The sequence below is a fragment of the Onychostoma macrolepis genome, chromosome 22 (genome assembly GCF_012432095.1).
Source record: "Onychostoma macrolepis isolate SWU-2019 chromosome 22, ASM1243209v1, whole genome shotgun sequence".
Lineage (NCBI taxonomy): Eukaryota > Metazoa > Chordata > Actinopteri > Cypriniformes > Cyprinidae > Onychostoma > Onychostoma macrolepis.
The window spans coordinates 16,161,659-16,188,290 of record NC_081176.1 but is presented as its reverse complement, the minus strand read 5'-3'; the positions used below and the strand labels follow the sequence as shown (position 1 = coordinate 16,188,290).

Sequence of the window (26,632 nt, the reverse complement as noted above, 5' to 3'; positions counted from 1 at the left end):
GAAATGGCAAAATGAATGGAATCAGTGTACAAACAATAAACTTTATTCACAGATCATGTAGACACAGGAAGTAGAGGGAAAAAACTTACGAATGCTGCCCAAAGTGACTCCGCTGTAATTGGAGGTAGGTGCTGCTCCATTTTTTTAATAAAAAATAAATAAATAAAAAAATACTGTTAATTAAATCAAACCTCTTACAAATATTCTCACAAATATATCTTGTCAACTTTCGGTAAGGTATCTTGAAGGTGCAAAAGATGACATTAAAGGTGTGGTCACATAAGCAAAACATGTCCATCGTTAATAGTGTAGCTATTTATAAAGCATAACTCGTGAGAAATGGTGATCTTACCTCTGAGTCACGAGTGTATGTGTGTAATTGGAGGTAGGTGCTGTGTTCCTGCTCCATTTTTTAAGGCAAACGTGCTGTAAAATCAAACCTTTTTTATGAATATTTTTGGTAAAGGGTCTTGAAGGTGCAAAAGATGACATTAAAGGTGTGGTCGCATTAGCAAAAACATTCAGGGGCAAAAAAGGTCCATCGTTAATAGTGTAGCTATTTATAAAGCATAACTCGTGAGAAATTGCAATCTTACCTCTGAGTCGAGAGTGTATGTGTGTAATTGGAGGTAGGTGCTGTGTTCTTGCTCAAGGCAAACGTGCTGTAAAATCAAACCTTTTATGAATATAAAGGGGTAAGGGGTCTTGAAGGTGCAAAAGATGACATTAAAGGTGTGGTCACTTTGGAAAATTTCAGGGGCAAAAAAGGTCCATCATCCATCGTCAATAGTGTAGCTATTTATAAAGCGTAACTCACGAGTTACTTTCAAACCAAGCAGCTTTTTGTTGGTCAACATGGCAAATACTCGAGTCCAATCTGTGTGGGAAAATCTTTCACCTTCATGCAAAATTCCTAATTGTGTGGATTCCTACTGAAATAACTGCATTTTAACAGTGTTAAATGTGACTGCACCTGTGACCATTGTAGAAGTTGCGTTCAAACTAAGCAGTTTTCTGTTGGTCAGTGCAGCAAATCTATGTGACCAACTTGAACCAGTTGCGAAATGTGAATGAGGAAATCTTTTGCCTTTGTGCATCAGCACAAGTGCCACTTACTTATTCTGTCTCTCGTAGGTTTGATAGCAGCAGTAGTGCTCATTACCCTCTGCGCCGTGGCCGTGATGACCCGCTTCCTGTACCGCCATCGACACGAGCGTAACCGCCAGATGGCCTCCGTCAAGGAGAAAGATCACCAGCCCAGGCCAGAACTCAGATACCGGGCCGAGTTGGACCTACACAGTGCCATGAGAGACAGCAGGAAAGAGTACTTCATCTGACCTGTGGTGTACGAACCTCGTGACCCCCACTGAGTCGCTGCGACCCTACGTTCGGCGCCAACTCAGTGGACAGGGATTGGGGACAGGAAGTCAGCTGAGCCTTGTGGACACAGCCAGTGCCCTTCACCCTCCCAACCACTGTCCCTTAGCATCCAGGATTCAGGGAATGGAAAGTACACAACACAGATACGTTGAATTATAGCGGGACGCAGGCAGCGTGGCGGATTTTAACAGACCGGGTTTATATCGGTGGTTCTTTGCTGCGGTTTTAGACAAAATGTTCCCGAGAGTTAGAAGATCAGGTGGCTTCAAAGCTCAGAAGCCGTACCCAAACATGGCCTTCAGCCCTTCGTAGAGGATGGAGAATCAAACGTTTGAAGCGACTCTTTTGCTTTCAGGGCTAATTATTTAACCAGACAACAAAGAGATTACAGAATCGTTTGTGTGCGCACACATGCGAATCACTCTGGCAGACAAACAAACACTCGACGGTCTCCAGTCTATGGACCGTGACCAATCAAACGGCTCTGGTGCGGTACTAATCCAGCACGAATGGTCTTGTTCAGCCACAGGCGAGCACAATGTAGTGATGCAAATAAAGTGGGTGATGTTACCAGTGGGGCTCTTTCACTTCCTCCTTCCTTTGCTCTGTTTCTCCTTCATACATTCACTCCTTGTTTCCTTTCCTAAGGACTACTTGAAACAGCATTCGTAATGCATTTAGCTTAACAGTCATGTGACAATTCGCAGAGAGAAAGACCTGGAAATATGACTTGATCGTATCCATGATTGGGTTGTGAAAAGCAGGTGTTATGTTTCAGAACGGAGGCGAGCGATTGGAGGGGAGGGGTTGATGATAGCACTTGAAAAGGAGGCGGAGCAAGTTATTTCATTTAGATAAAAGTTCCAAAAGACTTATCTTATTATTATTTGGAGTAATTTCCACTGAAGAATCATTCAGAATAAGACCATTTAATTATGGTTATGTCATATATTGCAAAGTGAAACTGAAAAAACGTAACGTGAGATTTTATTTAGCGAGATTTGATTGGATCGTTAAAATTAGGAGTGATATTGGTCAATATTATTTTTCCTGCCAACTTGGTTACATCAGTAGAAAAGTTGTGGAATAAGTTTTATGAAAAACATTGATTCATGCACAATAAAACCTGGATCATTTATTAAGAAATTAGACCTACGTAGTGTCAATTTTCATTTCGATTTGTTTGTAAAAGCCCCATAAAATGATTTGACGCAGCTTCTGGGACAGGAAATTTATTTTAAAAAAATTCCTGGGACAGGAAATGTATTGCTTTATTTTAAATAGCAGAAAGCCTTTACTTTACAGCATACTTTGCAGGTTAAATGATGTTGCTAATCAGTTGTAGTTGGTATCTGGGGAAGGGAAATTCTCATTCTAGTGGATTTGGACACAAATCTGTGTAGTTCTCAAGACGAGTCCTCAGTCTTGTTGATCTGTTTTGCTAGAATTGATTGTGAACCAAGAATGTAAATTTGAAATGCATAGAGTGCTTAATGTTTATTTAGTCGAGTTTTAAAGGCGTGCTACCATATAAATGGCCTCAAAGCTAATAGAAGTGATCTTACAAGCCACGGAACTCCAATTTTGATTTCATAGGGTCTTTAAGTAAAATTACACGGTCAATTTTGATTTTATGTTGTCTTTAAAATCTAAGACTCACTCGTTCAGTGCATCTGTTTCTGGTGCTATCACTCTACCACATGCTCTTACAGATTTACTGTCGGAAGTGTACATCTGATGCACCCTACAGTATAAAGATTTTCCAGGTCTTAATGTGACTCCTAAAATCTGAAGTCAGTGATTGGGTCAAAGAAATGTTGTTCCAGAACCAAAAAAAAGAATGTTGACAGGATGCTCTACTTGCATATATCACGTTAAGTGGGTCTTAAAAACAAAAGTGCACATGGTATTATCTGCTGACAAAAATAAGCTCTAAAACCTTTTTTTTTTTTCTTGTTTTCCAGAAAAAACTCAAAACATTTTTAAATCAAGATTAAAAAGTATAGAATATAGAGAATATATGAATTAAGTTTAGTTTTATTACCCTATTGACAGTTATGTTGTTGATGTTTCTTGAGTTAATGATGAATCTATTTTTTATGCTAAATAAATAAACAAACAAATAACAAAATAAATGGATATATTCTCAATATTATCCTAAATACCTTAAATATTTTTGCTTATTTTTACTGGACGAAAAAAGAAAAATACTGAAAATACAGATTTTTCATATATATATATATATATAATATTGCATTTCAAACTCCCAGAGCCTGAAATAAGGCCCCAATGTTCCCCAAACAAGTAAGAAGATACATTTAATTTTATGTTTACTGGTGTAAAGTCTCATATGCTGATCAGAAATGGCCATGATGTGTTTTCCGGGAACACAAAGTTCCCTGTGATTCATAGTTGCAATGAAGGGAAGGTTTCGCATTGGAGTGCATCAAACCAGTCCACAATAAACTCTTAGACTGGGAATATGAGAATTCATTCTGTACTGGTGGGACCTGATTATATTGCATTATATTCCAGAGGAACCAAGTAATGGAGTCAAAATATCATTCACAGCCTTTTAAAGGTTGCCAGGTCTTTCCCGTATAAGCCTCAAATATGTCTTAGATCATATTATGATTGCTTCCTCACCGCTATGAGATATAATCTAAATATAATTGGTTCCCGGATTCAACATGATAAAAAAAAAAAATGTTCTGAACAGAATAGCATAGGAAAGGGTCAAGATGTGCAGATTCCTCCGATAATACCCACAATGCACCAGAGCGAAGCTTTGAGGCGGTATCTAATCATCGCCCCACCCAACCCCCTCATTTGTCATTTTCAGTGGCGTCAGGACAAAGAATCAGTAATGCTAGATATTTATCTAGCCGTGATCTATGTAAATGTCACTCCCGCGATGGAACAGAGATGATGGATCCTCTCTCAAACAGCCCTGGGCTCAGAACTGAGTCCGATTTACAGCTAAATCCATCTCAGCATGGATAAACACCAGCCGGAATGTTGTACCACGATTGGCTCATTCCTCTCATTAGATTTCAGTGCGTCTCACCGAGGTAATGAATCCTCAATCTCAGATATTCATGCTAGCGAAACTGAAATGAAGCGGGATGGCTTACTGAGCAATTTTAGCAGCTCACAGGAAGTTTAAGAAGTGATGTGTTTTTTTGTTTGTTTTTAATTAAGCCACACATCACGAGAAAAACAAAAATGGGAGCTTTTTTAATGGTGGCATTACATCCACACAGAAAAAAAAAGTAAATGTAGTGAAGAAACAATTTTCGCTCAGAAACTGCTAGTAAGATTTAGAAGTAATTACAAATGGCAAGTAACACATTGAATTAAACATGATCTTTTCTTCAATCATTTTTGTTTTATGACTTCGAAAAATCATCTTTTACAGTGCAGGTGTGTAGCCACCATAACAAATGTCGGGGAAATAACTATAATAATTATGAAATAATTAATAGGAAAAGATTATATTTTAATTACTATTCTATTCTATATATATATATATATATATATATATATATATATATATATTAATTCTATTAATATATGGAATTAACTTATTTTCAGTTTTCTTTTTATTTCACTAATTTTGACTAAATTAAAAGGACATTTATGTATGAATCAATCAATTGATCATTGCACACAAGCACTAATACCAGTCTAGCTAGCCCATTTACCTGCTTTTGAATAAAAAAATCATTTAGTATTGTTGGATGAACATTAATATTAATGAGTCAGGTTAATAAGGCTTATCAATTCTTTCCAGTTGTGAGCTGTTAGTATTGTGAATTTTCTCCGAAAGCTGGAATATGAAGTAGTAGGTGCTGTATTTGAAGGACCGGAGTATCGTGTTTGTAGCTGTGGGAGTTGTGTTATGCTGTTTTGTAGATGTTTGGTTTTAGCTGAAATTCGCAGAATTCGCCAAGCTGCTGTCACGTAAGACACACATCTCGCTTCCTCCATAACAAGCCAGAACATCCGCCACCCCAGAAAGCACTAACAAATAACCCACCTTTCACAGAGCTAAAATCTTGTTATCCGAACAGTCTTGGTTGCATTGCTTCGGCTGAATGCCATGGGTCTGCTTGGATTCTTATATTTGCGGGGGGAAAAAAACAAAAACAAAAAAAAAAAACTGTGGTGTCCATTGCCTAAACACATTTTTGAAGTGCATTTAAAATCTTTAATTAACACGACAAATCACTGACAATGTTATGGACTATAATATACACTAATGACTGATTTATTTTGAGCTTGTTTTATATGGTTAGAATTATACAGGTGTATTGTAAATAAATGTATATTTAATAATAAAAACAGAGACTTTTTTGGTAGCTTTATGTGCTACATTTCTGTGTCGTCTTTTCTTCTAGCCACTTATTAGTAATAGTTATGTTAGAAAAGATCTTGACATGCATTGAGAATCTGTCTTGGTTTTGACAAGTACAAACAATGAGTTTTGTTCTTGTGGGTTTGCGTTCATTAAGCAAGTGTCAAGTGTTAGAAATGTCTGCTTTCGAACTGTATAAAGACAAACATGGGAAACACTGGGTTTATTTTTGCACTGAGAGAGTTATATTTTGTCCTAACTTTTATCCCGCTTTTTTTTTTTTGTAGCTCAACAGCTACTGGGCAACTGTTTGCAGTGTGAATATTCTTGAAAATGTCTTCCTTTTTGTTCCATGGATGAAAGTACGTCTTGCAAGTTTGGAACGTGTGAGTACCTACACACAATTTTCATTTTTGGGTGAACTATTCCTGGTAATTGTTCTGTCCTTGGTAAACATGAAATGCTAATGATAAAAATCAAAGCCAATTATAACATATTTGATGTTTAAAATATCTATATTGTGTAGGGCGTTTGCACCAATGAGATTTCACTGTGGGTGAGGCTACATGGCAGAAACTGAGACCAATCGACTAGAACTAGAGTTGGAATTTTGACTGGGCAAAAAATCAGATTACCATGTACACTCTTAAAAATAAAGGTGCTTAAAAGGTTCTTCACAGCGATGCCAAAGACAAACCATTTTTGGTTCCACAAAGAACCATTCAGTCAAAAGTTCTTTAAAGAACCATCTCTTTCTTACCTTTTTATAATCTGATGTTAAAGGTTCTTTATGGGACCATTTGTGACCCTGGACCACAAAACCAGTCTTAAGTCGCTGAGTTATATTTGTAGCAATAGCCAAAAATACATTGTATGAGTCAAAATTATCCATTTTTATTTTATGCCAAAAATCATTAGGGTATTAAGTAAAGATCATGTTCCATGAAGATATTTTGTAAATTTCTTACCGTAAATATATAAAAACTTAATTTTTGATTAGTAATATGCATTGCTAAGAACTTCATTTCGGCAACTTTAAAGGCTATTTTCTCAATATTTAGAGTTTTTTGCACCCTCAGATTCCAGATTTTCAAATAGTTGTATCTCGGCTAAATATTGTCTGATTCTAACAAACCATAAACTTAAGACTGGTTTTGTGGTCCAGGGTCACATTTAGACAAAAATGTTCTTCTATGGCATCGTGAAGCACCTTTATTTTTAAGAGTGTACTATACAATAAATAAATAATCAGCACCATCTCGTACGTGGTTACAATACCATGTTTTTCTTCCTCAACATTTCTTAAAAGAATCCATTTTGAGCTGCATAAAATCAAATTAAAGATTTAAAGAGAGATACACCTTGTCCTATGTAGTCAAGTCTCAAGTATAATTCTTTGTCAATGAAAGCGAAATATTGTACAATGTCAAAAAACTACAGCCAGTCAGAACGAAAATACAGCTACATGCTGTGGGATTTTGGGCCAATGACATGTTATATATTTTCATGCATTACATAACAAAAGTAAAGACCAGAGGTTAGCAGTCGACATTTTATCACATCATACCTGTTTATGATAGTGTTTTTCTGCCACAATATTTCATAAAACAATTATGTTTTCGAGCTACAGAAAGAGAAATACTCATTGTCTTAATGAATCACAACACAGCAAATTTTGACTATGTTTTTGTTATTGTTGCTGAAAGCTATGCAGCATGATTTTAGGCCAATGAGATGTCATTGTGTGCAGGGCTACCTTGTACAACCAAAATAGAAACTGTCAAAATGTCTAAATGTATAACGCCATTGACTTGCACAACTAGTTCAAACAAAGCTTAGTTAAAGAGTTTGCTTAAAGACTGCTAAAATGTAGTCCCATGACAGGATTCACTGTTAAAGTCGATTCTTGTTTTAAGAGAAGGCTTCATGTATCAGTTTTCTCAAAATGGAAGAGCTGATCTAGAATCTATTACTATCCCATTGAATATGATCTCTTGCAGTTGAACCTGGGACGACAGTCGTATTCGAGTTTCTTCATACTGATGCAACAAAGCTTCAGACGCTGATGTTGAAAGAAAAAAATAAATAAATCAAGACCAGTTAAAAGCTTTTGGAGGAGAATTCCGCATCCGATGCAGGCAGCACTTTAGGGACTGTATCAGGTATCCGAGTGTCAGGGAAAATAAAGTCCAGGTGAATGTAGCGAGGTAATTCTGAGTCCCTAATGCAGAAAGACAGACAGGAAGGGATACTGTGTCAACAGCAACCATCTAACAAGTTGTAGGACAAAAGGTTGAGTGTATCAACTAACGAGGAGAAAAATTGAGGCCTCTTTTTATTTCCCTTTTCGCCCTGTTGTGGAGGCAGATAAGGCGGGATTCATGTCACCATTTTTATTGAGTCATTTCAAATTCCTATCTCTTTCCAATAGCCAAAATTAATATTTTCATACGTTTTGTCTTGCTCATGTCGTCGTCTCTCTCTTTCATCCGTCAGCATGGCTCTTTTAGTGGGCGTACGGCTGTTGAAGTGGGAACTGTACTTTTATAATTCAAGTCTGTAATGAGTAGACAAGTAGACGGGGAACATATAGACTCCCACAGTTTGCTGTTTGCAGGTGGTCTCCAGTGCCAGGGTTCAACTGTTCAAACCAGAATTTGATTCCACCCCCTCATCTTCAAGTCCCGCAGGTCATGTTTACTTTTTAGTATTTTGCTATTAACATTTCTATATTTGCATTATCAATGTCATTAGTGTAGTTAGGTAATGACTCTGGAACATATGGAATCAGCTTGACTGTTTTACTTGTTTCTGTATTTAGTTTTACTACGAAACCGCAATGTGTGTGTGAAACAGTGTTCGCAACGCATGTTACTTCCATAAAGCGAAGTTTTATTTTTTTTTTTTATTTAATTGTATATTCAGGTGGAAAAAACGGTTAAAAATATTACTGGATAGTGAAGTGTCTCTATATGAGAGTCAGATTGAGGGGAGGGGTCGAAAAATAAGAGGCCTTGATGATGTCATCAGAACTAAAAGTTATTTGGGGGCAGAGTAAGTTTTTATATTTTGATGAAAAATTACTAAGATAAGAAAACGTCTATAGTATATGACCAGAAATATTAATTAGGAATTTATATAGTGTCGATTTTGACTTCATACGCAGATTGTATACAAGATTTTTTTTATTTTTTCAAATACAATCTTGCTGATTATTGTTTCAACTGAAGTTCTCTTGAATTATATGTCTGTCTTTAGAGTTCTGATGCTCTTGTTTTAAAAATTTATTCACAGGTTATTGATACAATATCAGGGAAGCCAACAATTATCCTCCAAAAGAGTTTCAGTTAACAGATTCTGAATTTATCCAGTTTTTCTGACTGCTATGGATTTTCATTCAATGCAGTTATATTATTGATAAATATAAAATAATACTGGACGAAATAATATTGATTAAACATTATGATTTATGGATTTGTATAATATGAAGTATTAATTTTAAGATCCAGTGTGGCAAACATTGCGCTAAGCTCCTTATGTAAAATGGATTTTTCTTCTGATCGAAACTTTTACCTGAAAACATAAGCTGTTTATAATGTTCTCCACTCCTGAAATATGAAAATGATTCCCAATTACATAGTTTATGCAGAACCACATGAGAGCTTGACACATTTGCTAGAAGGTGTTTATTTTATCGCTAATGCCATGCTGCTGCTAATAACAACTTCCCACTACAAGCTAAGGGTTTTCTGTTTATACTGTATTAAAAGTGCCATTTGGCTCATCTTACTTATCATAATGTTTTTGAAATAAGTGAAAAATAGTGCTGTTTGCAGTAAGGGACTGCTGGATTATATGACAGTTTAGCATTGCATGTATGCTAATGTGTTACTTTGGAATGTGTTCATATGCAAAACTAGCAGTAATTTCGGCTAGCTTCCAAAGCATGATTTTTACTTGTCGTTTTCAAGCTTCATTACATAAAACACCATGTTCTAGCCTAGAACATTAAAGCAACAAGACAGGGCCACTAGTTTGTATTTGTCACATTGTGCTGGTTAGCCCACAGTGAAATCTCATTGCTCCAAAAACTCGCTTCAAATAGCTGTATTTTAATACAACACCCATTTTCTACTTTGTACACAGCCGGAGTCATGCCATGCTGTTAGCATGATGCTAACAATGTAAAATTATGTAACCTTCTTTGTTTTTAAAGCAAATCCTGTGTAAAAACAAGTCAGTCTTCTTAGGAAACAGTGTAAACATATAGTATATGCTAGCATAGCTAGTCAGTGTTAGCAGGATAATAGCAATAAACTGTGCAACTAGCTGCAGTTTCAGTCATAAAATCTCATGAAAATACATTTATTTGTCAGATAAAGAACTGAATTTGCATTACAAATTGCATCAAACGCTTTCTTAAAATTAAAAACTAGTGACTCCCGCTGTTTAACAGAGCTTGAAAAATGGCTGTTAGTTTGATGCTAGAAATGTCAAATTTATGTACCCTACTCTGTTTTTAATGCAAATACTGTGTAAAAACTAATCAGCTTGCTTAGGAAACAGTGTAAATGTATTAGTATATGCTAGCATAGCTAGAATCACTGCTAGCAGGGTCACGTAGCAATAAACCATGTGCAACTAGCCGCAGTTCCATTCACAAAAACCCATGATAATCCATTTATTTGTCAGATAAAGAATTGCATCAAACGCTTGCTGAAATTAAAAAGTAGCGACTCCTGCTGTGTAATAGAGTTTGAAAAATGGATGGGGATAAAAAATAGCCATCTGAGAGGGCGGAGGTGAAATGTTACGAAGCATCAAACTCCCACTCACCGCATATAGATGGGATTTAACCAAAGCAGAAGTGATGGCAGCCGTTGTGGCCACACATCAGCTTTTAATTTAAAGCTGGGCCTTCAACCAGTAATTTCATTAAAACGAGTCCAAGAGCGGAGTTGAACTCAGCCGTAACTATCTCGCGTCATCACTCAAACCTGCAGAAACACTCTCTCCTCCTTGATGTACGACCACTCTCGTCAGATCGATCATCTCTCTGGTTTTCTGTCTCCTGCCTAAAACCTCTGCTTCTCAGTTCAGATCAAATCCAACTAATGGCTTCACACCGCCATCATTTATAAATGCACACCTCTGGCACTCTTTCCCACCTTTTTTTTTCCTTCTGTGCTCCCTTCCTCCTTTTAAGGTGAAGGGCATATCATTCATGAATCACAGTATCACCCGTCGGTGACAGACGTGGATCAGGAAGGCTTGATTTAGTGCTAAATTGCACAAGTGTTCAGAATTAGCTGAGTAAATGTTGACAAGACTGAATCATACGATGCCAAAATATGTGATGGACGTGGAGGATTATGGGTAAATGTATGATGTCCGTATCTAAATGCATTTTTTAAAGGAATAGTTCAACCAAAATGAAAATTGCCATTCCTCCTGTTGGTATTACATCTCAAAAAAAAAAGTTGTACATTTTCCTTATTTGTTTTAGTTATTATTCAGTCTTGCCAACATAGATGGAGAGCTATTTTTTCTTCTTTTTTTTCAGCTTCTCATGATTTTGTCTACAGAAGTAGTCTCAAAATGCTCTCAAATATGTCCAGAGACCAAAGAGAGAAAAGCCCCAATAATCTCACATTTATCTTCTCCACAATTTTAGAAGAATATATCAATGATGTCTCAAAATGCACAAAAAAGGTCCCAACAGGTCCTCTAGAGCTTCAGAAGAAATCTCAACATTGTCTCAAAATGTGCTCAGATCTGTCAAAAGACCAAAGAAACATGCCCCAACGATCTCAAAATTGTCTCCTCAAGAGCTTCAGTAGAAATTTCAAGAGTGTCTCAAAATGTACTTGGATTTGCCAGCAGACCAAAATCCAAAAGGTCCCAATACTAGATCTTCCAAAGAAATCTCAACAGTGTCTCAAAATGTGCTCAGATTTGCAAATAAACCAAAGATGTCCCAATAATCTCAACTGTCTATATATATAGTTTTGGAAGAAATCTCAAAATGTACTCAAATTTGTCAAGAGATAAATAACACAAAGGTCCCAATAATTTCAAAATTGCTTCCTCTAAAGCTTCAAAAGAAATCTCAACATTGGTCTCTTGGCAGATCTGAGCTCATTTTGAGACAAAGTGGAGATTTCTTCTGAAGCTCTAGAAGAGGCAAATTTGAGATTATTGGGGCAGTGTTTTCTTTGGGATCTTGACAAAATCTGAGCACATTTTTAGACAAAAACATTCATCTCAACTTTATCTTCTAGAGCTTCAGAAGAAATATCAAATGCACTCAGATTTGTCAAGAGGCCAAAGAAAAAAAGCCTCCAATAATCTCAAATTTGTTGTGATTTCCAGTGAAGCTCCAGCAGAGACAGTGTCTCAAAATGCTCTCAGATTTGACAAGAGACCAAAGAAAAAGAAAAAAAAAAAACAGAAACAAAAACGTAATAATCTCAAATCTCTCTTTAGAAGAAATCACAATATTGTCTCAAAATGTGCTCAGATTTGCCAAGAGACAGAAGTCTGCAATTAGATGTCAAATCTCAGTATGAACTCAGACATTTCTCAAAGAGTTGCTATCTATATTTATTTTATATTTCTATATTTTTATTACATGTCAAAAGTTGTCTTATTTCTTTCTAATAAGGCACTTTAGGAGCAATATCTGAGGCAAAGTTGAGATGGTAATAATCGTAATGCTCTTTAACAAGCTTTCTGGGCTTAGAAGTTGTTTCATAGTTAACTTTTGTGGCAAAAAAAAAACCAAGACATTTATCATAAAATGCGAAAATGCAGTTTATCAGGGAGTTGTTCTTATCAACAAGGGTGTTTTGATGGACTTTTACCCTTTAAAACACATTCTGTAGGTTCTGTGCCCCGACATATGCTGACTCGTTCAAACCGAGAGACGTTTCAGCAGAGCAGGTGGAAGAGGGGTAGAACATCACCCAATGTGTCATTGAAAAAAAGAGACAAACATCTGTCACAGTGCTATCTCAGCTCTAAAACGCCTCGCCATCTCTGCCTCACACACACATAATACAGAGCAGCGATAGGGCGCACTAAACTACTTTATAAACACACCCGAAAACAAACCTGTCAGGTTCCTCCCGGAACGATATACATTTAAAAAGAGACAAGTACGAAAGAGGAGAAGGAGAAAAGGTAAAATCTTTGAAAAACGAAACAATGTGGGGGTGATGCAGTGTGTCACTATACCTCTGAAAGCAATTCATTTGGTAAAAATGCACTGTATTAAAAGTTTTTACATTTTCTGAAGACTCATTTCCACAATGTTGTAGATGGTTGTAAGGGTGTTGCTATATTGTTGCTAATGGGTTTTAGGTGGTTGCTAGGTGCCTGCAAGGATGTTCCACGTAGCCGCTTAATGCCCTAAGTCTAAATATCTCACCACCAAGTATCTATGATATTCTAGTCTCTAGATATGACTCAGATCCATGCGGAAGCCATTTCTAACTCAGAGTAAAAAATAATAATAGGCAATTGTGACTTTATATCTCACAATTATGACTTCATATGACTCATAATTGGGCTTTATAGATCACAATATGAATTTATATCTCACAGATGGAGCTTTATATCTCATAATATGATTTTATGTTTCCTAACATGCCTCTATATCTCTCAGTTGTGACTTTATTTCTCTTAATATGACTTTATATTTCACAATATGATTTCATATCTCACAGTTTGGACTTTATGTATCTCAATATTGACCAACATAATATGACTTTGTCTCACAAATAAGGCTTTATATCGCACTATTGTAACTATCAATGTGACTTTATATTTCATAATATGGCATTGTATACCTCAGTAATTATTTACAATATATCTTACAATACAACTTTTTATCTCACAGTTTGAACTTTTTTTCTCACAATCATAATATGACATTACATATCTCAATATTGATTATATAGCATAATCTTATTTTATATATACATTTTATCTCTCAATTATGGCTATATTTCATAACATGATTTTGTCTCGTGACAATACATATATTAATATTGACTGAGATATTAATATATCATAATTTGAGTAAACTAAGTTTATCTCTCTATTATTACTTTATATCTTATATTTGTGACTTTCTCACAGTTTTACTTTATAGCTTATAATATGACTTCATCTATTCATGTATTAACTTCATTTATTTATTTTACTTAACAAAAATCTTTTTTATTGTTTACTCAGTCTCTCTTTCAATGCAAGTCTATTTTGATTACTTAGAAAAGCAATGGCAAACAGACTACACAATTTGAGGTATCATTCATGCCTGTAGCACAATAATGTGGGATGAATTACTCATTAAACTTTGAAACCTAAGGATGCGTAATTGCAATTAGCACCACTAATGAATCACTCTGTACATTTGGATGTTTCTCAGTAACTTGCCCTTGGTCAACTTTCTAAAACAGCACAAAGTGTGATTACAGTGCATGGGAGTAGGCAATGACCTTACTGTGCATTGAAATGAGAGATAATTATCTTTATGTAATATGTCTGAATGCAAAGATGATATGAAATTGAAATATCAGTTTAAAATGAAATGAGTCACTGTGGTATTAAAGGGGTGGTTTACTGCTTTTTTTCTTTGCTTGATTGTGTTTATGGGGTGCAATATAACATGTCTTCGTGTTTCGTTTATTAAAAAACGCCTTATTTTTCATATATTTCACCTTTATTGTAAGCCGCTTTCTCCTCTGTCATTTGAATGACCGGTTGACTTCCTGATTCTCTGAAACCACTCCCTCAGAAACAGGCAATGGGCTCAGATTGGTTAGTTGGGCCGGTGTGTTGTGATTGGCTAAACTGCGTACTGCACATTGTCCGGAAATGTCACGCCCATTACCTTCACGGGCGACAGTCGCATGTGCTCCGGTCAAATGTAAACAATGGTGTCAATATTTCCGTATCAGTTTGAGCCAGAATCAGACCCAGAAAGCGGTAATGAAGAGAGTCAAGCAGAACTTCCGCAAGCACGGCTCTTACAAACGTTTCTGAATGGAAGTTTGCTGTTGTGATTACATATCATTTTTTGAAGTTTGTACACGTTTGTCTTATACACACAAAATAGCATCGAACTAACTGGCTACTATAACCAAACAGCGTTGGCTTGTGTTTCTTGATCAAATCGAAAAATTACGTCATAAAGTGTACATGGAAAATACATTTACAAAATTAGTACATAATTACAAATTCGGGTCCAAAATGTTTGTACGCGTTTGTCATAGACACACGAAATAGCATCTAAATAACTGGCTACTAAAGCCAGCGTTGGCGTTTGTTTACGTCCTTGATAAAACTAAAACATTACGTCTGAAATTATACATGCAAATACATTTAAAATTATGAAATCTTACTTACAGGTTGTGGCCCAACAACTGCTGCCTCTGGTTTTAAAGTTGTAACTGCTCCATGTTTTAGTAATAGTTTCTGTGTGAATCCGGCATTGAACTTGTGTAGATTCTGGAAGCTGTCTTCCGTAAAATGCGCAGCACAGAGAGCTAAATTAGGATTGTAATTGTCAGGAACATAATCAAATATAAATTTTAACCATTGCTGACGAACTACAGCGTCCGTAGGAAGCCCGAACACAGAAGACCTGACAGCTGGGTGAAAATAACACCGTTTCGACGGCATGGCTACAACTCTCCACTATTATTCTTCCTCTTCGACAAAGCCGCAGAACATGGCCTTGCCCCCTCTTTGGCATGTTCCGGAGGGAGGGGTTTGATGGGTTTTTTACGTATGCAACCCGGGAAGTATCTCGTTGTAGTCCCATATGAGTCGTTTTTGTAGGCATTAAACTTCCTGATTTTTAAAAGACGATATCTCCGCTTACGTTGAACTTTCAGCGCCTCAACTTTGCAGATACTGTTCATGCGCCAACAGCAACATTACACACTATTTAAAATGAAAAAAGTGAAATCGTAGTAAACCACCCCTTTAAAGGGATAGTTCACCCAAAAATGAAAATGATTTCATCATTTACTCACCCTTGTGGCATTCCACATCTGTATGAGTATATTTATGTTGAGCACAGAAGTTTACAGTTGATGTTTGCTGTTACTTCCATAGTATAGAAAAAAAGAAAAAGAAGAAAAAAAAATACTATGGAAGTCAATGGCTACTGTCAACTGGCTACACACATTGTTCAAAATATCTTCGAAGTTCAGCAGAAGAAAGAAACCTAATACAGGTTTCCTAATACTTTCATGTAAAAGCTAAGGGAAATATATAAATGATGTAATTTCACACAGGGAAAACTTTAGTAAATCACGGTAGACTAAAAACACTACAAGTCCGGGCTTGTTAGCAAATCACAAGCACTCTTGCACAAAGGTGTCAACGAGTCGCGAAAAATGAAAATAGCTCATTCACGACGCACAGCCTCTAGAAATTGTTGTAGTATTCACTGAGCTCAACACGAATAAATTAACACGTTTAAACAGAGTGTGGAAAAGACCAGCTGCTCATTCCTCTGATCTCTTCCATGCCATTTCCCTCATCACTTCAGGAAACCCGAATTGCGGCAGTCCAAATCACACGAGTTTGTTCGCTAAAAGAGGGCTTTCTCACATTATTTGGGTCGATACTTTAAAAGGACCGCTTTATAACCTGAAGACAATGTTGATTATGCGCAGTTTAAAAGTCAACGTGACATTTATAATAAAGAGTGCAAGGACAGACCTCTCAGTTTTTCTTGTCGAGTCGATAGCCTACATCAGTGTTCGGCGTTTTTGTGACTGAAAGTGTTTTCGAAGTCTTCCCAACCTCGCCCTGCTGGTTGCCCAGCAACCCCGTGAGATTTCTGCATTTGGCTCCTTAAAAATGCTTCGGTGAAGCACCTGAGAGAAATCAACAGCCTTCAGGGCTGGTCTGCTCACTGCCAGCCACGCACCGTCTCATTCTCTCTCTCTCTCTGTCTCTCTCTCTAACCTACTATTCACACTTATTTCCATGTGAAATATTATGTGTGTCCCTGAGGATGTGTTCGGGCAAATATAACTGTATGTCTGATATTGTTTTCCAACACTGGAAAGACGACTAGCGTGTTTGTAACAAAACACTTTTTAATTGGCTAAATAGTGTTTCATTTAAACATTGTTAGTTAATCGTTAGTTAGTTGGTTAGTCAGTATATTTTTGTTAGATTGGGAAAATGCTGTTATATCATATAGGCCATGTACACACTTCAACTAAATTTGGTTGTCAATTCACCTTTCGGTGCTTAATTCTGTTCTGTACACACAGTTCATCTATGTCCATTACATTCTACAACCAAATTAACTGACTCCCGAAAAATGCATGTAGTGACAATCATATTTGCAATGAATTACTAGTTGCTAATGATCAATTTAAAGGGTTACTCCTCCCAAAATGAACATTTTGTCACTAGTCACTTACCCCCATGTCGTTCCAAACCCTTAAAGCTTTGTTCGTCTTCAGAACACAATTTAAGATATTTTGGATGAAAACCGGGAGGCTTGTGACTGTCCAGTTGACTGCTGAGTAAATAACACTGTCAAGGCACAGAAAAGTATGAAAAACATCGTCAAAATAATCCTTCTGCCATCAGTGGTTCAATCTGAAAGTTATGAAGCATCGAGAATACTTTTTGTACGCAAAGAAAATAAAAATTACGACTTGATTCAACAATTTGATGACTCCGCGTCACCGTAGCGCCACTTTGGAAAATATCCGCTGGACGCAAACTGCATATGCTGTTCTGTGTCAGCCACACCACACGGATGCATCTGTACAAATACACGCATACGCCTCCTTTGAATAAATATAGCCAAAATCCGTTGCCATGACTAATTGCGAGAGGCAAAAGGTTATGTTTTAGTCACATAACACTGGTTAATGGAAACGCCGTTTATCGACATTTATAAAATATAAATGTGCCGTTTTGAAGTACGTTCATGTACGCTTTCAAACATTTCTGCATGTAGCTTGCCACAGTTGCAAGGTTTTCACAACAAAACCCGCCCAATTGCTACTCAAAACTAGCCCAATCGCGTTTCAAAGGGGGTCCACTGGTAAAAATTACATTCCAGGGGGTAAAATACACGTTTTTTGGAGGAGTTCCCCTGGTAAGATTCGCATTTCAGGGGCTAAATATCACGGTTTTGGAGGTAAACCGCGGGCTTGGCAACACTGTAAGCGTGCCAACTTATGCTTCCTCTGAAGACTGCTTAGATGTGCTCGACTTGAAGCAGCACTGATGGACCAATCGGTGTTTGTCATCAAAGTACTGCGAGAGCTATAAGAGAGCGGACATCTCCTTATGTCATACACCGATCAATCCTCAAGTCGAATGGAAATGCAATTAATCGTTCAGCCCTACTTGACAGTGTTATTTACTTGGCAGTCAATGGGACAGTCAGCCTGCCGGTTTTCATCCAGAATATCTTAAATTGTGTTCCGAAGACGAACAAAGCTTTTATGGGTGACAAAATGAAAATTAATGACAAAATTTTCATTTTGGGGTGGAGTAACCCTTTAAAGTCATATCAGAATTGTCTTCTGTAGGCTATGCATATTTCAAGAAATTGCAGTGAACCAAGTATGATTTGACTCATTACTGTTGCCAGATCTTGCTATGAAAACAAGAGCACAATATGCTTAAATCCAAACACATTGTCTTGGAAATAACTCACATATCAAAATATTGTTGTTTACCTGCCTACTTCAACTGGATCACTTTATGAGCTGAGCCCAAAGATGCTTTTAATAAGCATTGCTTATAATAAACAAACATGGCAACCCTTCTAGAGTGCCCTCTGCAAAGTAAAGCTTCCAAACAAAAACAAAACACAATAGCTCTGTCAACAGTGATTTAATTAAAATCACCAAACATAATTTGTTCGCTAATATTACTGTGGTCAAAAGATGCATTCACCCCATATTGTAATTACAGTTATTACAAGATATCAACTTGTAAAAAGCGTTCAGGTCCTCGAAGAACTCGTAATTGACCTGACCAATCATAATGCCGAATCTTGTCCGGCAAAAAATCAGACAGGAGAGTAGATTATCTTCGGTGGTCTTAAACTTGAAAAACAATGTGTATTGATGTCTTACCGCGGTTGAAATAAAATATGTTCTGATGTTTATTCATGTGCATTTCGTGTTTTAAGTAAATATGAAATGACGATCAGTTCATGTGTGACACATTAAAGAACCACAAAATGGTATTTATTGTTTGAATTTCTAAAAAAAATTACAAAATTTGAAGGCTGAGACCATATTTCATACATAAAGTAACCTGCTCTTTCTTGTCTGTCGGCATGTTGTCAGTGTCCTCTTTGCTCCACGATGTGTTTTTCACTGCGTGAGAACATGATGTGTAGTGTGAGAGTTGCATTGTTTGTCGGACATAGCAACAGTAACTAAGGAGGGCGGGTTTTTGCGAAGGATCAATTACAATCTTGTGAACTGGGAATTCTCTGAGAGCTACGACTTTCGGCTATTTCCGGGTCCGAGTTCAAAGGTGTGAACAGCTCCAAGTAGAATGTAACAGTAATTACAATGTGGCCTGAATGCAGCAAAACATACCTAAAACCAAATCACAAGACATTGCTACAGTGGTGTCAGTCATTGCACTTTTGAGAGCGAGTACTGTTCTGTACAATCACAAAACTGTAATTTTCAATCCTTTATTTAAATTTGCAGGCAAAACAGCATTTATTTGAATGTGATATGTTTTTTTTTTTTAGTGGCTGATTTACTACAAAATAAAAAAAAATATAAAATGTGTATAAATACTATGCAAAAGAGAGAGAGAGAAAGAGAAAACCTCCACAAAATCTGTGCTGCACACAATCTGCAAGATGCATACAATCTGTACATCAGTCAGTATGATATACAATATATATAAATAATAATAATAACATATACCGTAAATAATATCATATGTATGTATGTGCGTTTATATTTCCACATAAATTTAGGCCTATATGCACTTTTCCTTCTTCCAGCTCTGATAATGAAGAAAAAAGTCAGTTAGTATAGATGCCAGGGGAGTTCATTAGCTTGCTTTGAAAAGTAAATAAATTAACTGAAAATGAATGGAAAATCGATTTTTCTTTCAGGACAAAAACAATCTAACAGTCAACTCTCTATTTTTATAATCAGCCGCATCAGTTTGAAAGGTTCACTAAATGAATACGAGATTTAAAAGCTGTTTTTTGTACCCCCCAATAAGTAATCGTAAACGCAATATGTGCAATATTTGTCCGCCAGCTAAACTGCCCGCATTCTTGCCCAAATGGCATTAGCTCCAATGCAATAACAAATAATGAAAACAATATTTCCTGCGCCTCTTTGAGGCTCCTTATTTATTTGAAGATTATCCTTATATGAAACATAAACCCTTTTTTATGAATTTGCTTTTAAGAATTTGTCATTTACTTGGACAGGATATGAGCTGACAACAACTTACACATACATTACTTGTGACAAGCTGTGCTAATTTTGCCCTTAGGAAATAGTTTCACATGTCAGCATGTGTCTGTGATTGTGTTTTGTGTATTTGTGAGGGAAACGGAGACCCTTTTGAGGAAGGATCGGTATTGATCGTGTACAGTTCGTCTACAAGAGAGGCATCTCTGATTGGTCTTGAAGGGACATTTGCACTATATTACGTTCGATTTCTCTAGAGTGCTAGTCGGCCTATTGTGCTCTTTTCTGCCGGCAGTAAAATCAATTAAAAGCGTCAGCGGAGACAACCTGCAACTTGGCAACAAAGGGGCTGAAAAAGAAAAGAGTACATATAGATAGCATTGATTAAAGTGCAGAGAGATAACTTAGAAAATAGTCCACATGCTGCAGCTAGCTAATAAACTACATGGGTCATCTTTGCATTTGGCATTAGACTTGCTGCAGAAAGTATCAAGATATAACTAGTGTTTATCTGTGTAAAAATAGTCGCTATGATGCTAGTGTGTTGTGAGTAATGTTTTCTATGTAGCTTCTAGCATGTTGCTAGGTTTTCTACCCTCAGTTAATAGGTTGTTCAAGTCCACAAGACTGTATTTGAAAGAACAAGCAAATATTTACTACTTCACGAACAGTGCTCGCAGTCTATTTAGCCATTTTAGCTGCTAATGATTCCTCTTGAAGTTTGAGTTAGCAAACTGACATCCTAAAATAAACAACACCTGACAGATTCATTATTCAGTTGTCACCTCTTTTCAAAACATTTTTCCCAAGGCTCTGCAAACTGGCCTGGAGAATTGAGACGGAAAACACACCTAGTCTGCAGCTAACGCCAATTACTTACAGCTGAGAGTTAAAAAATACATATATAGTATAGATTAAAGTGCAGAGAGATAACAGAAAATAGTCCACATGCTGCAGATAGCTAATAAACAGCGTAAGTCATGACTTATTTAAAATGTCTTACCATTTGACATTTAACTGGCTGCAGAAAGAGCTAAGAAATAACCCCTTACAAAAAATAACTGCAGTACATTGAAGTACAACTGCAGTGAAACTGCAGTACAAAGTAGTATAAATGCAGTACAATGAAGTACAACTGGACAATTGCAGTATAATGAAGTATATAACTGCAGTTCATTAAAGTTCAAGAGCAGTAAAACTGAAGTGCAATGAAGTGCAACTGTAGATTTGCTGTATAATGAAGTACAGATACAATATAACTGCAGTTCAGTGATACGCTGAAATGCAGGTGAAGATTTCAGATGCAAAAACGTCTAAGTCTGTCTGATTAAATTTATTTAATTGTATTTATTTTTTATGAGCATTTAAAAAAAATAATAAAGCTCCTATGTTTAGGTTCAGTAATTTCACTTTAATGGCAATGAGGTTCTTTTCATTGCCAATAAAGTCGTCTTGTATAGGCCCTGCATTGCAGTTATGCTGTATTGTGCAACATGTAGTAAGTCCTGTGGTTACAGACTTGGCAAATTTATTTATTTATTTATTTTTTGTAACGTAGACTTCCTATAAAATATTCGTACAAAAATATTTTTGTACAAAAAATATTTGCCTATGGAATATTTCACCCGCATAGATTAATAACCCGCACGTGAGATCTTCCTTCGCGCCAAAGGTCGTTGTCCTGACAACGAGTCTCGAGAGCAGCGGATTACTTGTAACCGACAGTAAATCAGCATCTTTTCCGTAGTGTCTACTGCAGGATGGATATAAAAGTATAAAACACGTTTTGGTTTGACAACATCGTTCATATGTGAACTATCACAATCAAAGCACAACGATATAACATTACACTCCGAGACCTTTCACAAGTGCTACAAAAGATTAGAAACGCTTTCCGGAAGAAGTTTATCAGGCGAGGTGGAGACTAGTCGACTCATCCAGTTTAGCGGTGAGTATAATGTCTAATGTCCTCATATATCTTTAGTTATAATTTTAGAGAGATGTAAAATGACTTGACGGATATCTTATTCAACCCGCTGAGATGAGAAGAAGATGAGAGGAAACGCGCTTCTGTGCTGATCTGTAGCGCTCGCGGGTCTTATGACAGAAAGACAAACAACTGGTTTAATGCTGTTTTTACTACAATTTTATGGTAATAAACACCAACATCTCAATCCAACCAGTGACAACCCTGTGTATGTATTTAATTTTGCTATGGCTCAGCAATTTGTTATAAGCATTTATGTAGAAATTAGTCATGTCATTGTCCAGCTCAGTTCAGTTCTCAATAGCATCAGTACATCATTTATAATAATGAATGAACAAAACTGCACTGAATATACTGTGTATTTGTTTGTTTCTAGGAGAGCATCAACCCCTAATTGACATGAGGAAAAAATCATTGAAAGGTGTTCAGTGTACAGTGTACCTCTCTTTGCAACAGAAGAAGCATTAGGAAAGAGGAGAAGAGAGAAAGTGAAAAGGCACTCAACAGATGTTGGTGAGACTTTATTTCTGGAAATGCATTAAAGGTCACTCACATTCTAGTTAGCCACAAATGTAAACCTGATTTTAGATAGTATTTAAATGAGATTAATAACTCCAGCTACTTATAGGCCTACAGTCCTGTATATTTCACATTAAATTGTGATGCAGCCTGAATCATAATCATGTTCATTCGTTGGCCAGAGGAGAACTGATCCCTAAACTAAACATGCTTTCTCCCAATGTTTTTTTTCTCCATTCTGTGACCTGATGGAGTTTGGGTTCCTTGCCGCTGTCGACTTTTGTTGTGCTTATTTGGGGACTAATAATATTCAGAAATATTGTTGATCTGACTCCACAGACACTATTGGATGAGGACACCACTGCTATCTAGATGCATTGAAATTATTTTATATTTGATGATTTTTATACAGTTAATCGAAATTAACTGAGTCAACACTGATTTAAACTGAACAATGACACGTTTTACTGTTTAGAGCTGCTTCACAGCAGATGTGAATTCTGTTTGCATCATTATTTTTCTTTTTATCACTGTAAAGCAGCTTTGAAACAATCTGTATTGTATAAAGCACTATATAAATAATGGTGACTTGACTTAAATTGGTTCAAATCTTCAAAAAAAAGTGCATGAAACAGGCAACCTGAATAAACACAAAATACAGTTTATTAATGGTAACTGTATTTGCCTTTGTTTTATGTTAATTTTCTTAGGAATATCTGACAATATTTAGTGCTGGATATACTCAAAAATAGAATAAATTAGGATTTATTTTTTCACAGCACTGTACACCAGCATTTATGTGCAGTAGTGTGACATTAATGTGTGGAAATGGACATTTTATCAGTGTGTGATTGCTATTTTCAGGAAAATGCACTGGTAACAACTAAAAAAAGACGACCAAAAAATATAATTCAACAGAGGATGATGGCTGTGGTGAAACAAGCACTCAAATAATGGTGAGCAGTAATCTACTTTATTTAATTGATCTTTTATTAACTATTATCTTTATAGTTTATAATACATAATAACTGCTATTGTATTTCAGAAACTAAGACCAGTGGGAGTGCTGGAGAAATCAAGTGTATAAGTCCTCTGTCGTCTCAGCCATGGAAGAGATCTTCAGACATGAAGAGATCGAGGAGTTAAATGAAATCAAAGAGCTAAAAGAAGATTTACAATATTAGTGCCATTTCAGTATGAAAACAGAGAGAGAGCTGAGGCAGTGGAAAGGTAATGAAACCTAGTTATAACAGCAATTATTCTCAATGCTTAACATAAGCTCTCAACATTTTTTTTTTGTGGACTCTTTGATTCTCTCTGATTGACTGGAAGGTGTGCATTAAAACAATGAATGCAGATAATTACAATCAGTTCCATCACTATTTTAAATCAATGCGCTGCTTGTACTGTAGCACACACATACAGTCAGAACACTAGATCTAATGACCTGTAACCAAACAAACTAATGAAAATTAACTTGGTTTTACGCTTCCAGTCAAATTGTACTCCACAAACATTAAAGGGTTAGTTCACCCAAAAATGAAAATTCTGTCATTAATTACTCACCCTCATGTCGTTCCAAACCCGTAATACCTTTGTTCATCTTCAAAACACAAATTAAGATATTTTTGATAAAATCTGAGAACTTTCTGAACCCTCTCTATAGGCAGCAACGCAACTTATAACACATTTAAGTTCCAGAACAATAGGAAAGACATTGTGAAAGTAATCCATGTGACTCCAGTGGTTTAACCTCAGTTTTGTCTTCTGTCGCATGAACACAACTCTCATGCGTTGTGATGCTCTCATGAATGCACATTACAGATCAATATTTTTGTAAATAAGTGGTATTTAGTAGGCAAGTAGTTTTTTTTTTTTTGGACGCAAACACTCGCGTCGCTTCATAAAATTGAGTTAAAACAACTGAAGTTGATGAATTACTTTAACAATGTCTTTCCTACCATTCTGGAACTTGAATGTGTAAGTTGCATTGCTGTCTATGCAGGGTCAGAAAGCTCTCTGATTTCTTTAAAAATATCTTTGTTTGTGTTCCAAAGAGGAAAGAAGGTCTTACGGGTGTGAAACCACACAAGGGTGACTAATTAATGACAGAATTTTAATTTTTGGTTTAGCTATCTCTTTAAAGGCAGCTTTAACTAAACTAGCTGTAACAGGTGTGTATTACACAATTTTAATCAACTTCAGTGGAGGCAACCTGTTTCATGTCGGGTGGTTCTTTGCCTTCACCTCATGCATTAAAATCATGTAATGCACACCTAGCCATGGATTAGCACTTATGCGTGTAGAGGGTTATAGGTTACACACAGTATTAAATGAAGGGGGCACAATAACTGTGGAACATATATATTCTATATACTGTATTCTAATAGCATATTTAAATTATATACTTGTATATTTGTAAATTATGTTTTTTTCTATTATTATTATTATTTTTTATTTGTATGTTTTATTTAAGGTTAGAATTTTGAATGAAAAACCAAATTGATAAAGAGGGCAAATAATTTTGGAGGACTCTGTACAGTATTTAAACATGATTGTGTCTATGCTTTTTCCCAGAAATGCATGTTATTGTGTAGTTGCATGGACTGTCAGTGGAGGGACAGAAAGCTCTGAGATTTCATTATAAAGATCTTCATTTGTGTTCTGAAGATGAACGAAAGACTCACGGGTTTGGAATGATATGAGGGTGAGTTATTGATGACAGAAGAACCAAGTGGAATGATGAGGATAAGCTCTTCAAAAAATGAAACCTGTCAGAATAATGAGGGAAGAAACGTGCATGATTGTGTGATTTGTAAATAAACACTAAATACATTTAGTGTAACTCTCAGCCTGTTATTTTAAGTAAAATAATTTATTGTTGCATTGCTGTTTGAGACATTCACTGTTGTTTTGTACCTTAATTTATTATATTGCAGTTGTGTGCAAATAAAAGTTGTTATTCTAAATATTCTGGTTGCATTTCAGTGTTACTGTGCAGCATTTTATTAGTATTGCACTTTGGTAGTACTGAATTGTACTTCAGTTGTATTATTACAGTACTACTGCAGTTCTATTGCAGTTGTTTGTTAGTAATACTACAGCTCTACTGCAGTTGTATTTCAATAGTACTTCAGATGTATTGCAGTAAAACGGCAATAATGCAGTTTTTTCGTGTCCAAAAAACTGCCTTTTTCTACATGTAACTAAAACTGCAGTATTACTTTTTTTTTAAAAACTGCAGTAATTTTTTGTAAGGGACTAAATTGCTTATTGTTTGCTTGTTTAAAAAAAAAAAAAAAAAGAGATATGTAATGCTAGTGGTTCGTGAGTAGTTACCTGAGTGTTTTATCTTTTTTTTAGTTTCCAGCATGTTACTAGGTTCTGCTTACTGTTAGTATTTTGTTCAAGTCTGTATTTTAAATTATAAGCAAATATTTACATTATAATTAGTGATAACAGTCTTTTTAGCCATTTTAGCTACATTCTTCTTGAAGTTTATGAGCTAGCAAAATAATACTGGTGTGTTGTAAGTAGTTGCCAAAGTATTTAGCTGCTAGCATGTTGCTAGGTTTTCCACTTACGGTAGGTCTATTTTATAATTATGAGCAAATATTTACTTTATAAGTAGTGCTCGTAGTATATTTAGCTGTTTTAGCTGATAATGATTCCTGAAGGTTGAGCTAGCGAAATGGCATCCTAAAATAAACAACACAAGACAGATTCATTATTCACTTGTCACCTCTTTTCAAAACCTCTTTCCTACGCATTTGCTTGGCAAACTAGCCTGGAGAATTGAGATGGAAAACACCATTAGTTAGCTGAAGCCACATGCTGCAGCTAGCTAATAAACAGTGTAAGTCATGATTTCTTTAAAATGTCCTACCATGTGACATTTAACTTGCTGCAGAAAGTAATAAGAAATAACTAAATTGA

The 26,632-nt window shown here is 36.1% G+C and overlaps 1 protein-coding gene and 2 long non-coding RNA genes across 5 annotated transcripts in view; 2 read left to right on the top strand and 1 right to left on the bottom strand.

Annotated features, from left to right (window-relative positions):
* The window catches only part of cntnap5b (contactin associated protein family member 5b), a 64,293-nt gene extending 62,329 nt beyond the window's left edge, over nt 1-1,964 (top strand). Inside the window, exons 23-24 of the mRNA XM_058761347.1 lie at nt 53-124; nt 1,135-1,964. Of these exons, the coding sequence (XP_058617330.1) occupies nt 53-124; nt 1,135-1,337 (275 nt within the window). The 3' untranslated portion in view covers nt 1,338-1,964. The remainder of the gene's footprint in view (nt 1-52; nt 125-1,134) is intronic.
* On the bottom strand, nt 99-2,091 carry LOC131530861 (uncharacterized). The gene is made up of 5 exons (XR_009268529.1): nt 1,952-2,091; nt 1,117-1,292; nt 597-662; nt 353-426; nt 99-131 (listed from the first exon to the last, which is right to left on the bottom strand). It is a non-coding gene; the product is annotated as an uncharacterized LOC131530861 (long non-coding RNA).
* Nucleotides 2,092-21,775: 19,684 nt separating this feature from the next.
* On the top strand, nt 21,776-25,527 carry LOC131530843 (uncharacterized). Of its 3 annotated transcripts, none has more exons than XR_009268521.1 (5): nt 21,776-22,138; nt 22,554-22,690; nt 23,561-23,652; nt 23,742-23,926; nt 25,274-25,527. It is a non-coding gene; the product is annotated as an uncharacterized LOC131530843 (long non-coding RNA). The 3 variants fall into 3 exon arrangements; XR_009268520.1 differs by having other exon boundaries at nt 21,776-22,342; XR_009268519.1 differs by having other exon boundaries at nt 21,776-22,690.
* Nucleotides 25,528-26,632: the final 1,105 nt, after the last annotated feature.